Source organism: Elaeis guineensis, chromosome 11 (genome assembly GCF_000442705.2).
Source record: "Elaeis guineensis isolate ETL-2024a chromosome 11, EG11, whole genome shotgun sequence".
NCBI lineage: Eukaryota > Viridiplantae > Streptophyta > Magnoliopsida > Arecales > Arecaceae > Elaeis > Elaeis guineensis.
Genome location: NC_026003.2, coordinates 115,562,630 through 115,577,553, shown reverse-complemented (window position 1 = coordinate 115,577,553; position 14,924 = coordinate 115,562,630). Strand labels below are relative to the sequence as shown.

Genomic DNA, 14,924 nt, shown 5'->3' with positions numbered 1-14,924 from the left:
TCATCAAAAAAAAATTATTTATGATGAAATAAATTTTTCATCGCTAAAAATTAATCATTTGCGACAAAAAAATTTTCATTGCAAAAAATATAGTTTTTGCAACAAAATTTTTATATTTGGTGACGAAATAAGATTGTTTAGTTGGAAAAAAAATTATTATTTTCGGGCAAAATTTTGCCCCAAAATGTGAGATCTCCCTCTCACTGTCCCACACCACCGACACCCCGCTCCCTCCTCGATCGAGCTCAGCGCCAGCCGTCGTCCTCCCTCCTCGGTCGAGCGCACCACCGGTCGGGTTGAAGCCCTCTTCGATTGGCGTCGTCCCTCCATGCCACCGTGCCAGCCGTCGCCCGTCTCTCTCTCCCTCTCTCACACCGCCGCCATCGAACTTCTTCCTCCCTCCCCGATCGAGCTTGGCGCCGGTCGTCATCCTCTCTCTCCGATCGAGCGCGCCACCGATCAAGTTGAAGCCCTCCCCAGTCGGCATCCTCCCTCTACACCACCGTGTCGATCGAGTCGCCCGTCTCTCGTTCTCTCACGTCGCCGCCATCGGTCCTCTTCCTCCCTCCCCGATCAGGTTGGCACCGACCGTCGTCCTCCCTCCCCGATCAAGCGCACCACTGGCCACCGCCACCGCCATCATCTTCCTCCTCAGTTTCCCCCTCTCCCTTCCTTACTTTCTCTCTCTCTCCCTCTGTTACTATTGTTCCTTCCCCTAGGGCCGTCACCGTCGCCGTGCCATCGGCGTCCGCTTATCTCGATACCCATCTCTCTCTCTATGGGATTCACGGGAGAGTTGGAAGATCAGGCCAAAAAATTTAATTCTTTTATAATTTTTATAATTTTTAAAATTTTTGTTCTTCCTTTTTTATTGATTTTAGTCGTTAGGCATGATTATTTGTTGTTCTACTCTGAAGCATAGTTTATAATCTGAAAATAATTTAAAAATAATAATAATAATAATATATTAATTGTAGCACAATAATTTTATAAATCTTAGAATTTTCGTTCTACGATAGCATGCATGAACCAATATTTGTTCTTTAATAAAAAAAAATATTGATATTGTACATACTATCCTCGAATTGTCCTTGTTGATAGTTTGGGCATGTGAGTGAACTTTATATTGCATACCATGTGCTTCTACATCAGAAAGTTTTGTCGGTATTTTCGGATATGTTCTCTGGATACATAACATAATTTTAGTATTTGTGTACTTGAAAAACTACGTCGAAATACTGTCGAAATTTTTTTGATGTAGAAGACATGTATTACAATATTAAATTCTTGTGTTTCTGAATGGGATAGGGCCATCACCCTATAGATAGGAGATATAAGGCATTAGTCAACTATTATTACATAAGATTGATTGTATAGTTTGCATCATAAACATGTAGGTATGGATCGTGGTTGGATGCTATTGCGCGATAAGTTCTGTCCTGAGTATATTACAGGTGTGGCATCTTTCATGAATGTGGCATCCAATCACACTAGAGAAGATGAAAAAGCTCGTTGTCTATATCATCGATATAAGAATTTATTTTAGTGTACCCTATCAGACATTCAAAATCATTTATACGAGTACGGTATAGATGTGACTTACAAGAGATGGATTTGTCATGGTGAAGATTTGCCGACTAGCTTGAGCATGTTGCCCAGGAGCCACAAATCCGTCGTCAGTAGGTGGATCATCCAGTCATGAAAGGCAAACACTCGGGCCAGAGATCGACGCCTGATGCTGCCTCTGAGTTGGCCCCTTTACAGCCGCACATGATGCTGCCTCTGCATAGCCATCGCGACACATATCGGGCCAGAGATCGACGCCTGGAGGAGGGAACGAGGCCAACGACTCTGATGATACATAGTTTGTAGTTTTTTTAAATTTTAAATAGTGTATGAACTCATATTTTTGTATATAACAATGACGGCTATGAAATTTATTACTATTTGAAATTATTATTTGAAATTTGAATATTTTTATTGTATTAATATATTTTTATGTAAAATATGTTTGATCTGATAAAAATTTACATTTAAATAGATGCTTTCATGATAAAAAAATAAAAAATATTTTATTTCTTCCATAATTTAATTTAGTGATGAAATATTAATCTTATCGTAAAAAATAATTAAAAAATTTTGACAATACTAAAATTCAAATTTTCACTATATTTTGCGATGAAATTTTTTATTTCATTGCTAAAATTACGACAAAATGAATTTTTGTCGCTAAAAATAAAATTTTTCATCGTAAATTTTATTTTTTTTTATTTTTCTTTTAGCAATGAATTTTTTTTTCATTGCAAAATTTGTGACGAACTTTTTTTCATCGCAAAAATTACGATGAATTTTTTTTTCATTGTAACTTCTTTTCATCGCAAAAATTGCAATAAAATTTTTTATTTCATCGCAAAAATTGTGATGAAATTTTTTTTGTCACAAATTTAGCTACAAAACTAAATATTTCATTGCTAAATTAGCAACAAAATTTATTTTTATCGCTAAATTAGCAACAAAATTTTTTTTCATCGCTAATTTTTATGACAAAATGCTATTTTTCATCATTAAAATTAAAAAATAATAATAAAAATTTTAAATGAGTAACAATTGATTTTTGATAATGAAAGTATTTTTTATCATAATTTTAGCGATGAAAGTTTAAGCTCTTGCGACAAAAATATTTCGTCGCTAATGCTGCGAACTTTTCTATCGTTCGATTGACTACTTTTAGCAATAAAATAAAATTTTTTCGTCACTAAAAACTTTTGCTACGAGATTTTCTCTACAAATTTTTAGCAATAAAAATTTTCATCACTAATAATTTTAGCGACGAAAAAATTTTATCGCAAAAAATTAGATTTCTTATAGTGGATGGAATATCTATCCTCGAGGTCGGAAATTTAAGATCATCCTCAAGCAGTGATCTTAGACTGAAATATAAGGATAAAAATATCTCTCAATTTAGTAAAAAAATTGATATATCAATATATCATTAATATATTACATCAATATTATATACATGATATTATATTATACTTGATAGTATATATTATATTTATGATATATATTATATTATAATATATTATTAATCATATTATTATCATATTATGATTCAATGGTAATTATAAATTAGAATAAAATATCTTATTATATTTTATATTTATATAATAAAAATATTTAATATAATAGTTCTATTTGATTTATTTAATCAAAAGAAATACTCGTATTGATAAACAATATAGTACAATTATAAATAAAAAAATATTAATTCTATAATAACAATTAATATATTGTTATAGGATTAATAATTTATAGGATTAATAAATATATTTTTATAGAATCTATTAATTATTAATATATTAATAAATATAATAATATTACATTTATAATATATTATACATGATTAATAGATATATTTTTTTATAGAATATATTATGGATAATTTGAATATTATATAATCAGTGATCTTGAATTCTCATAGAATACTAAATAAGTTGTTCATAGATACCTAAGGATCTTTAGTCACTAGATAACAGTCTACTAAATGCAGTGATTTTAGATCATTGACGGTAAGATAACCACAAGATTTGGATTATCGATGATCCCATTTGGACCATCAAATATTATCTCAATGATTTGCTCACGTTGGTACCTCATAAGGACCTTAAAAACATATGTATAATAAGATCAGTAATATATATATTATGATGTAAAATTTATAAACCTTACATTATGAATACAGCCAAGCTGAACCAGCAAGAACGCATGTTGCCACCACCTATGATCATCAAAGTCCAGCTAGATTAGAATTACCGGACTTTTTTTTTTGAGGAAAGAATTACTGGATACTAATAAATACAAATATACTTGCATTTAAATATCAAATATAAATTTATTAAGAATGGATTTTAACAATTTGAATATTTAAAAATATATAAAAAAATAAAATTTTCATTTAAAATTTGAATCTTTTAATAAGACAAATAAAACTTTCAATATGTAGGTCATTCCAGCAGTTCTCTTTTGGTGCAACCATTCCCCTGGTCTTTTTTGCATGCAAACACGTGGAATGGAACTCTACAATTCCATATTATTTATAGATTGAGTTATTTTTTAAACATATCTTGCACGTCCTTACCATCAAAGTTAAGTATGGACTTCAGCAATTGTTACTGCAGAGCTCCAATTCGAGATATCTATATGTTTGCAAGATCGGACTCCCTCCGACCTCAAAGCCCAACCTCAATCCAAAGACTGGGATGCCTAGCTAAAAGAATTTGTAAAAAAAATCTGCTCTTATCGGAGATTCTTCGGTGGAAGACCTTCCGATGCTTAAGTTAGTCAGAATCGGAGAATAATGAAGAAAAAAGAAATATGGTGAGAAAGTATGGATTGTTCTTTCTCAGGAGTAGAACCTACTTAGAGGATCTCGGGGGATAAGGATTTTATAGATGAAGGGGATATTTATTTTCTTAAGGAATATGCACTGTCCGTTAAAAAATAACAGTACGTACGTCTTGAGGTTGTTGAGATCGCAGATCCCATTTAGTGGAGCAACGAATGGTTGGACTGCTTATCGTCTTGTGGGTAGAAGGCTCTAGAATTCCTCTAGCATGATTGTAAAAGATTAGATGGCAGCTAGAGGTTAGGCAATCGTTCCATCATCTTCTACCAAGGATGTGCCAGATTATTATTGGATCGTTTGGGTCACGGTGAACAGTCTGCCTTAGGGTGTATTAGTACCCATGTCTGAGATTTTAGGATATTATCTTCCTTTTTATGTTGGTTGTAGGACCTTATTTCTTGTCGTTGGTAAAATTTCGATCCTGAGTCGGTAAACGTCCAAACTAGGAATCAGATAAACGCCAATGATAAAAAGTCACTTCACTTTAATTTTCTGGATTTCTTCTTCTAATGTCCAAGATAATTTTGTTGAGTCACCGGCGAATGCCCAATCCCAATCCAAGATGGAAATGAACAGATTGGACGACGGATAATCTCAACAACAGCAGCTTATAACAATAGTCATGCCTACCACGGCCAATCACGGCATCCACTTATTCCCACTAATGCTCTTTTCCTATGCATGAAAACTCTGGTTCCCTGGTTGCTGTAGAATCCAGGAGAGTTAAATCTTGAATTATAGGAGGATAAATTTCAAAATTATGTACAACTCATCAATTCAAGGCTAGTTCAAGAATTTTAATACTTTTTTAATCAATTTATGCATGGGGTGGCGGATGCGGTAACTGAAATGAGAGATGACATATTTTTTTGGGGGAAAAAAACAAGTTTCTAGAGCACAAATTTGTTTGATAAAAATTTTATTTATTTTTAATGCTTTTATAATAACTACCAATATATATCTAACATCTATTGCTGAACTCCCAAAAGTGTTGCCTTGTGTCCAATCGTTGACCATGTCATTAGTCCGATGCTCGAAAATAGGTGTGAAAATAATATGGATATTATCTATCTAGATCTGATTTTGTATCCGAATCAATCTAGATATAGATAGAAATTCAAAGATCTGATTAGTATTCATATCCATATTCGTTTAAGAAGAATGAATATGAATATGAATAGACAATTTTTCGATCCGTATCTGAATATCCGAATCTATATATAACCTTATATAATTTTATATAATATTTATTAATTTTTTAAAAAAATATACAACTATATAAATACGTTGTTAACTTGATTTATCATCTATTTAGTAATATTTTTGATTTTATAGTTATAAAATTTAATTATCTAAATTATATCCATACTTTCAGTATCCGAATTATATTTATATCCGTTTAAAATAAATATGGATATAAATTTTTGCATCCGAATGATATCTATATCCATATTTGTATTCGCCAGACAAAACAAATATGGATATAGATATGGGGTATTCGATTCGTATTCGATCTGATTTCAGTCTACTCAAAAATAATTCGGCTGGATGTAGTGATTTGAAATTTGAATAAAATATGAAAATATTGAAAAGTATTTGGATAATAAAAAATTAAAAAAAAATTATTTTAAAATATTTATAAATTTATTTATTTAAAACTAAGTATAAGTGAGGCAAAGATAACATATGATGGTAAAAGATATTATTGTGAGTAGCGGCATTTTGAAAAACAATTTAGACAGTAATTTGATCACGAGAAAAACCAAGAACAGCACAATAATTTTTATGTGGAGGTATTGTTACTATGTGCAACACAATTGGTGAATCATACACTTGAGGCAGTTATTATTATTTTTTATTGGAAGAAAGGGCACGATGCAACCTAAGGATCGTGCCTTGGTTGTTGGTTCAAATGGTTCCCAGGGCTATTTGGGTCACAATACCTTGTGAGTACTCCTAGGGTCGAAGACCGGGCAACGTGCATGCGCAAATACGTGCTATAGCTTGACTGCCTCCCATATCCTGCCTCCATGATGCGTTCAATCTGATGAAACTATTGACGTCCTTTTATGCGTAACAAATTACTCGTCAAACTCTATATTTCTAGGATCTATATTAGAGAGCTTTCTATGCCTAGGGAAATTTCGTAGAGTTACTTTCAGGATACCATCAGGAGACTTTGATGATTTGTTATTTCTTGAGGCTTATTTTGAAGATAAAAAATTTATTTAAAAATATATATATATTTTAAGTAAATATTTTTCAGATAATATTTAGATAAAAAAATAATTTATTTATATTATTTTATATATTAAAAAATAGCTTAAAAATCTGTTTTCTATGTTTTTTTGCATTACTAGTTTTATAGATAAATTACTAAGGTCTATCCATATTTCTTATAATATTTTTTATTATATAAATATTATTATATATAATAATATAATATGATATATTATATTATATTATTATAGTATTATATAAATATTATTATACATAATAATATAATATAATATATTGTTATATTATATATTATAATATATTAAAATATAATAATATATTATATTATTATGTTATAATATATTACATTATGTTATATTATATTATAATAATTTATTATAATATAATATTATATTATTATTATTATAAGGTTAAGGATATATTAGTAATTAATTATAAAAATTACTTTTTCAGTTGATGGAAAAATAATTTAGCCACTTCCTAGAAGGATAAGATTTTTTTCTATTTCATGAATAAATGTTATCCATAGAAAGATAACTTATTCATCTTGAAAAGCATGAGAATATGAGTAAGTTGGTCAATAAAAAAGTTAACCAATTTTTTCATGATATTTATCCACAAAAAAACATGCCCTTAGAGTTAGATGCTCATTATTCTGTCATTTCTAGAAGTAGAATAGTAAATGACATGCCTAATATTAGTTCACACCTCTGAAAATAATAATATTAATTGTTTAATTTGTTTTATCTATATTAGGAAATTAGTTATAAAAGAAGCATTTAGCACTGGCGATGAAAGTTTAAACGAGTGTTAAACGTGTCTTGCTGTCATTGTTGTAATTTATGGCATATACATGTTCCTTCTCAACAAATTGAAGACATATAATGCAGCCAACTTGCCGAATATCAGATGTAGGCGGTGGGATAAGAGGACAACCCTTCTCTTGTAATGATTGGTCCCCTCATGAATAATACCATGCAATAATATGTATATAAGAAAATATTTTGGATCTATATATTTGTGAGGACTATATGGACGTACATTTATTTTCATATTGATGATATATTAAATATATTTTATATATTTATATAGGATCAAAAAATTTAAATTATATTCTTCAATTAATTTTTTGGATGAGATTCTGTATTATTATAAATAGTATCTTATTTTTCTCTCTTCTTCTTCTTCTTCTTCTCATATGCCTATTGTACACAAATCTAGTCATAACAGATATGGATAGATGACTATATGCATCTAAATAATGCAACTTGAGACGTGCCAGCTCTCAATTGTTTTGTCACCCAACAGGTCTTGTCCTTCTTGACCTAAAATCTTTCCTCCTCTTTGCAATGAGGTTCCCTTGGTCGGTGGACTAGGTTGATGCGGGTGGATGCTCGCAGGCCACCGCTATGGTTTGGGCCTTGCACCGTCCTTTCCAAAGCCAATATCCATGTTGCTTGTTCTCAAATACTGGTGAATGGCGATTGGCCTGATAGGGCCTTAGCCTGGGTTGCCTGACATGTGCGCTGCTTCAACTGTACATTTCCTATTTTTATCACATCCTTTGGGCCCATCATGCTGGAGACTGCGACGACATGGGAGTTTTATTGGCAAGCCCAATGGGACCTATTTTCTGATCCCTTTGATGCGAGGATCGTAATTGCATCCTTCATGCCCATCCATCCATGCACCATTATATCATTCATCTTTCTTCGATACAGTTTGGAGCTGTTTGAGATCTCTGCAGTGAGTGATACAATGGTGGGTGGGCACAAAGAAAGATGATTCCTGCTTTCATGCGAAGGATACAACCACCGTCCTTGGCGCATGCGAGTTTAGACACATGCAGGGACGAATGCTAGCGTAACAATAAAAGAGATCTCACAACCAATTGGGCTACAATGTCATGGTCCAGGCATCACAATTAATTCTCATGAGGATTATCAAATGTACTTTCAACAGAAGTAATAGAGGGGTTAGCATGCAGTATAACAAGCCGCAAGTTAGCATGCCTTGAAGTGGTAGCACATTTTTTTGGCCAAGCATGGTGATAGGTATTAGTGAAATGAAATGGTCTGAAGTTTCTAATGCTTGTATCTGAAGTTTCCTATAAACGCTGGCAGAGTTGGTCTACTCTACAACCAAGTAAACGCAAACCTTGGATCACAAGTCCATTCCCAACTGGATTTTGTCCAAGCCTAGTGCTCCTTGACACGGTTGATTGAGCTGTTCCGGTTCCGAGTTCGGACGTGACCTCACCAACTCCTGGCATCCACTCCCCATTTCCCTATCAACCGACACAACCGTCAAACTTGTGACGGAAGTCCCAATCCAAACCTTTTTTTTTTTTTTTTTGGCCATCCAGTCTTTGACGCAATTTCGTGAAGCCGTCGCAACACCACACGATCCTGCACCGTCCGACTAACAAGGGTTTACCTGATCAACGATCAGTAATGTAATTGCCGACCTCAGGAAACGTAGAAGATTGGTAGTCTTTTTGCCGATCCCAATCACGGGGACCATCGGTAAACGTATCGACGGCTATCATTGGTTTCCAGCGAGGACTTCCCTTGTCGCATAATTCCAATTTTTTTCCCCCTTCTCTTTTCACTTGGAGAAGTTATAATGGACCCCAGACCCTCGTGATACGATTAGGATATGCAGACGTCCTTGGAAAGTTGGAAGCCTCTTTATCCTATTCCAACCTAAAAATAGGAGAATCCCAAAAAAGAGAAAAAAAAAAAAAAAGAAAAAAACTTTATTTACACAAAATCCTTTTTAATTATTGATAATAGCATTGTAGGATAGACTCTTTTCGGAAAGGAGATAAGTAAATTAGCTGGAGATTCGTGCACGGATGGAGAAATTACGCGTCATGATGGGCGAGATTTGCTGACACGAGGTTGGGTCGTGGATGGAGCCGCGCGACCGGGAAGGGGAGAGTGGAACACGTGCGACGCGTGTGGGGGGGGGGGGGGGGTGGGGGCCGCGGATGGTGCCCACGGAGACTCGTATGCGGATAGGATCGGAAATGGAGGGAGGGGCGACTCTTCCTGCGACTCCGTCGAGGCCTAGCTCCTAACGATACGGCATTTACTTCCCCGAAGAAAGCTCCCCTCTCGGGGAGTTCGTTTCCATTTTTAATTATTAAATTTCTTTTATTACAATTTAAAATTTTAAAATTAAGAATGAGGAAAACGGAAAGAATCAACCGGGATGGTGGCTGCAAGATGATTTTTTATGTTAATTAAATGAAAGAACATTGAGAAACTGCTAGCATGACACGTGGGTATAGATTTTTTAGCTTTAGTTTCGTGTTACGATAAATCTCAGCAGTTTCTTGACTTCTACAGCCAGGCCGCCAACATTAATTTTTGAAACAAAGAAATAGATAGACTGGAGTCTTTCCAAAACTCACCCAACCTTTCCTCAAAATCACCAAAGAACTCCTCTGTGATTAGTTTCATTATTAAGATAAAAAGGGGAAAAAAAAAAAAAAAACCAAATGGGTGGAGCTCATGCTCACATTCCATCACGACCATTACCACTTTCTTATAATTCTTTTAGGTACATTTTGGTGTGAATTGATGCCATGAGAACCAACCAAAGCAAGAAGCGGGTGAATTGATAAAAATGAGAGCGAAAGAGAGAGACAAAACGGCCGGAGTAGTAGAACCATGCCCTGAAGGAGATGCAACATTTAAAGAATAAGGCTTTCTTTTAAATTATATTCTTCTCCTCCTCTCTCTTTTGGGAAAGATATATACCACAATTATTTTTGTTAAGTACTTTTTTTTTTTTCTAAATGTTAATTCCTTTTCCCTATATTTAAATCTTCTTTCCATTCTCTCTCCTCTTCTTCGTCCTGTGGGTTTGTGGGATGTCTTTTGGTGGAGGAATGCTTGTCTCCTACTCCTTTTAGTTCCCACTCTCCCATGTACTCCTTCCCCCACACCGCCCCTTCTCTCTCAAGAAAATAATGGAAATATAGAAGCTTCACACTTCCATCACCTTCTCCACCTCTCCAAACTTGCTTCTGTTGCTATGGAGCACACTTGCAAGCTCTGCTTCCGCCGCTTCGCCAATGGCCGAGCTATGGGAGGTCACATGCGGTCTCACGTGACTTCAGCCACTCCTCCGGTCAAGGCCCAGCTACTCCACGACTCCTCCGCTTCCTCCACGTCCGCCTCCTCCCAGCAAGCGCCGGCGGTGGCGCCGGAGGAAGTAGAAGAGCGGGGCGGTGACGAGGATGGTAAGGGGATGAGTTTCTGCTATAGCCTTAGAGAGAATCCGAGGAAGAGCTTCCGGCTCGTGGATCCGGAGTTCTCCTCCTTCGCGGCCGTGGACGCCGGCTCCTCCTCCGTCGTCCAGGACGGGGAGAGCGAGACGGAGTCCTCCCGAGCCCCGCCCTCCCATGGCCGCCGCTCCAAGCGCCCCCGCCCCGCTCCCCTGCCCCCGCCGGAGCACCCCGAACCGGGACCGGCCAGCTCCGTCTCCGACACCACCACGGAGGAGGACGTCGCCCTCTCCCTCATGATGCTCTCACGCGACTTCTGGACCAAGACCAAGTCCGAAGAAGAGGATGACGACGAGAAGCAGCGATCGGACGGCTGGGAAGACGACGATGGGGCGGCGGAGGAGAAGGGGCAGATCGTCGCCGGCCGGTTGCAACCACCGCCGCCGTCGCCGGCGTCGGCGAGGGGGAGGAGCAAGTACCAGTGCGGCACGTGCAAGAAGGTGTTCCGCTCGTACCAGGCGCTGGGAGGCCATCGGGCGAGCCACAAGAAGAGCGGGGTTGCATGTATCACGGCCGTCCAGGCCCAGATCCACGACGTGGAGTCCTCCGAGGGCAATGCCGATCGGGAAGCCAACAAGGTCCACGAGTGCTCCTTCTGCTTCCGCGTCTTCAGCTCCGGTCAGGCCCTCGGCGGCCACAAGCGCTCCCACCTCACTTCTTCCGCCACCGCCACGACCATCACCATCTCCTCGCCAGCGCCGCCCCCTCCGCCGCCGTCCTCTGGCATCACCAAGTTCGGGGAAAGCTTCAGCTTCATCGATCTCAATCTCCCGGCTCCATTAGAGGACGACGCCGAGCTCTCCGCCGTCTCCGATGCCGAGTTCATCTCCCAGCTCCATTAGAGGACGACGCCGAGCTCTTCGCCGTCTCCGATGCCGAGTTCATCTCCCAGCTCCATTAGAGGACGACGCCGAGCTCTTCGCCGTCTCCGATGCCGAGTTTCAAACTGAGACTACTTAATTACTCTCTTCATATTCATCTACAAATCTACAATGCTCAATTCGATCACTCGGAACTCCAGAGCAAGCTGATCAAGTATATATATAGAAGCCAGTTGAGTTGGGAGCCGATTCAAACTTTCGAGGTAAGAACTACATAAGAAACTAAAGCCAACTCAAGAAGATCAAAACAAAGTTTTAATCTCCTCCAATATTAAATCTGGAAAGACCCGTGATTTTACTGATTTCTTTGTATCTATCTACTGCTCCTCCTTTGCTTCTGCTGACATCGATCTCCATTTTTTTGTGTGTATTGAAGAATTTGTTCTTGGTATTAAGTTCCAGCTGCTTACTGTAACAGCTTAATAGTAGCTTGGATTGATGGAAATTGAGAAACTTCATTTTAATTTAATTACTCCTTCTCCATTAATTTACTTTATTACTACTAACATTTGATGCCAATTGCCGCTTTTTCCGGCTGTTCTTCCTGACCGTTTCCTCCCCTGCTAGGCCGCAGCCCGTGGTATCCTAATCCACACCAGCACACTTCCAAAAAATTAATCCTAATAAAGATTTATTTATTAGAATTTTTAAAGTTTAATCGAATTAAAAAGCAAATGAGGTTGGAGCCTCGATGGGTGTTTAGCTAGCCAAGGACATCACGCTTCATGTGGAGGTGGTGAGTTCTTCGTTGCCGCTGCTAGTGCTTCTCTCTCCTGCAAGGCTATAGCTCGCCCTGGCACCACCAGTACTTGTTCGTTTCTTCCACCTTTCCTCTCACTTGCACCTCTTTTCTTAGCTTCCTTGTTTTCCTCACCGCGCTTGGCTTTTTGGACCCTAGCGTCCCTCTATGCTTCCACGCCTCGCGTCCACGTCCCCCACTGCCCTTGTCTTCCTCTCCGTCGCTCGCTCGCGGCTCGCTGGTCTTAGCCGAGATTGGCGACAAATTAATAGATAAATAGAATGTATCACCACAAATATTTATCTGGCTGAGTTTGACTCAGTCAAGAGGTGGACTCGGGTGGAACGGTGGTCCCGCGTGTTTGGAGGAACGTCTGATCTAAGTTGGACCGCTGAGATGGACACGGGCTGCTGGCTCGAGGTGGTTATTGACGTTTCCAAAATAGCCCTGGAACGCGAGTATAATTTTAGCGGGTCGCGTGTGGAACATGCCATCGAGAGCCGCCCGCTGCTTCGGTTTCTGATAAAAGCGTACCGCCGTGGCTGGCGGTTGCTGCGCTCGTCATTCCCATAATGCCCCTCCTGGCCATCACCACCGTCCATTGCCATTCGCGCCCGCTGGGCCTACTGATCCGAGGGCGTGATATCGTAGGCGCTGGTACTTTCGGCGGGGTGGGGCCAGGTGAAGGGAAGAAATTTTGTTTGGGTGAAATCACGGGAACGCCATCGAAGGATGCAAGGTTAGGTAGGTACGTATGTGGTGGGATCTGCACTTAACCGATCCAACCACCAGCGGCAGCAAAACCGGAGGAGAGAGGGTGGTGGGTGGGGGAGAGGGATGGGAGGTAACGCGTGGGAGGGGTCGAATCCTGTGATAGAATGCAAAGCAGAAGATTCCCGCATCTTTCCTCTTCCACCCAAACATTTGTTTGCACTTGTCTTAACCATGGCTTCGGGTGGATGGTTCCTTTTTTTTTTTTTTTTTTTTTGGGGTGGGGGTGTAAAAGGTGAATGGTTGTTAGTATTACTTTAACCTATTTGCTCATCAAAATGAAAAATATCACTTTCACCCGCGGCCAAAATTTCCATCAATGTTAGGAGGGTGCGGAGCCACCACCTTCTCTGGGCACGGTTGTTTGATTCTTTCCTGTCATATGACATGAATAGCAGGGCTGAGCTTGTGGGCATTGCACCCTAAGCATTTCTACTCCTACCATTGTTATTACTACTTGCTCTTGAGATTATTAACCATCGATTTTACTATTATGTTGATTATTAATTGAGCACTGAAATATCAGTATATTTTGTGACGATGATAACATCTTCTAATTAGATTTTTTGAACGAAGTCCTTAACTATTTCACACAATACAATATATGGAGTAATTTTGAAGATAATTTTATGGTGAGCGCAAATTCTCACTATCCTAAAATATATATTATGTTTTTTTTTTTTTTTTGAGGTTTATAATTTGGACTCATGTCCGATGCATTGAATGATTAGTAATAGTTTACTGTTTTCTTTCAAAAATCTATCTTATTTGAAAATCAGAAGATCTCCACCGGATATGTTCCAGCAATCTCCTACTTATTTTCTATGGTTGCAAATCACCGCACTATGCTCCTCTGACTCCACTGAATAGAGCAACATATACCAGGAGAGCTTTTTTACTTTATAGTCAAATTAATGTTTGTGAGGCAAGATTTTGCAATTATTACTAAACTAAAATGATTTTTCATTACTATCAGAGGAATGCTTGATCTCCTCTCCTCTATAGGATTAACTACCATCTACATGGACTCACCACCACACGCGTTCCCCTTGTTATGTGGGACCCATTCTTCAGACTATGCGTGGTATGCACCTACACCCATGCATCCAGGTCCGGCGTTCACATTGTTGTCATTCTTGGTGCTATCGGCTTGGGCAATCAAGGAAAGCTTGTACTGTAGTTATAGGTTTGATATCATAATGTTGAGGTGGGAAAGGAATAAAATAAAGTAGCATAGAATAATAATAATAAACATTACAAGGCAGGCATTTTTATGCTTATGAGTTGGATGTTGTCTCCTTGGCGAAAGAGCAAAGAGAGCGGTGGGTGTGGTGGTGGGCTTTCCACTCCTTTGGCAGCACTTTTAGCACGAGAGGGCAATACCAACGCCAGCTTAAGAAGCTTGAGAACCGAGAGACAAAAGGAACAGGCCAATAGCCGCTCACTGCTGCTCCTGATCCTATCTATCTTAACGTTGAGGGGGAAAAGATTTGCTTTGTACGTTTCAAAGTGAAGTCCAAGGTGCCACCAATGCTCCTACAGCTAATACAGTCCTCTCAATAGGCTTTTCTTTTCCTGTTCGGTGATAATTCC

At 38.2% G+C, this 14,924-nt stretch overlaps 1 protein-coding gene across 1 annotated transcript; it reads left to right on the top strand.

The window, feature by feature from the left end:
* The first annotated feature begins 10,476 nt into the window (after positions 1–10,476).
* Positions 10,477–12,290, top strand: LOC105054000 (zinc finger protein ZAT9-like). Its single transcript, XM_010935366.4, has one exon. It carries the CDS (start codon positions 10,688–10,690, stop codon positions 11,780–11,782), a length of 1,095 nt encoding a protein of 364 aa, XP_010933668.1. The 5' UTR covers positions 10,477–10,687; the 3' UTR covers positions 11,783–12,290.
* The last annotated feature ends 2,634 nt before the right edge of the window (positions 12,291–14,924 follow it).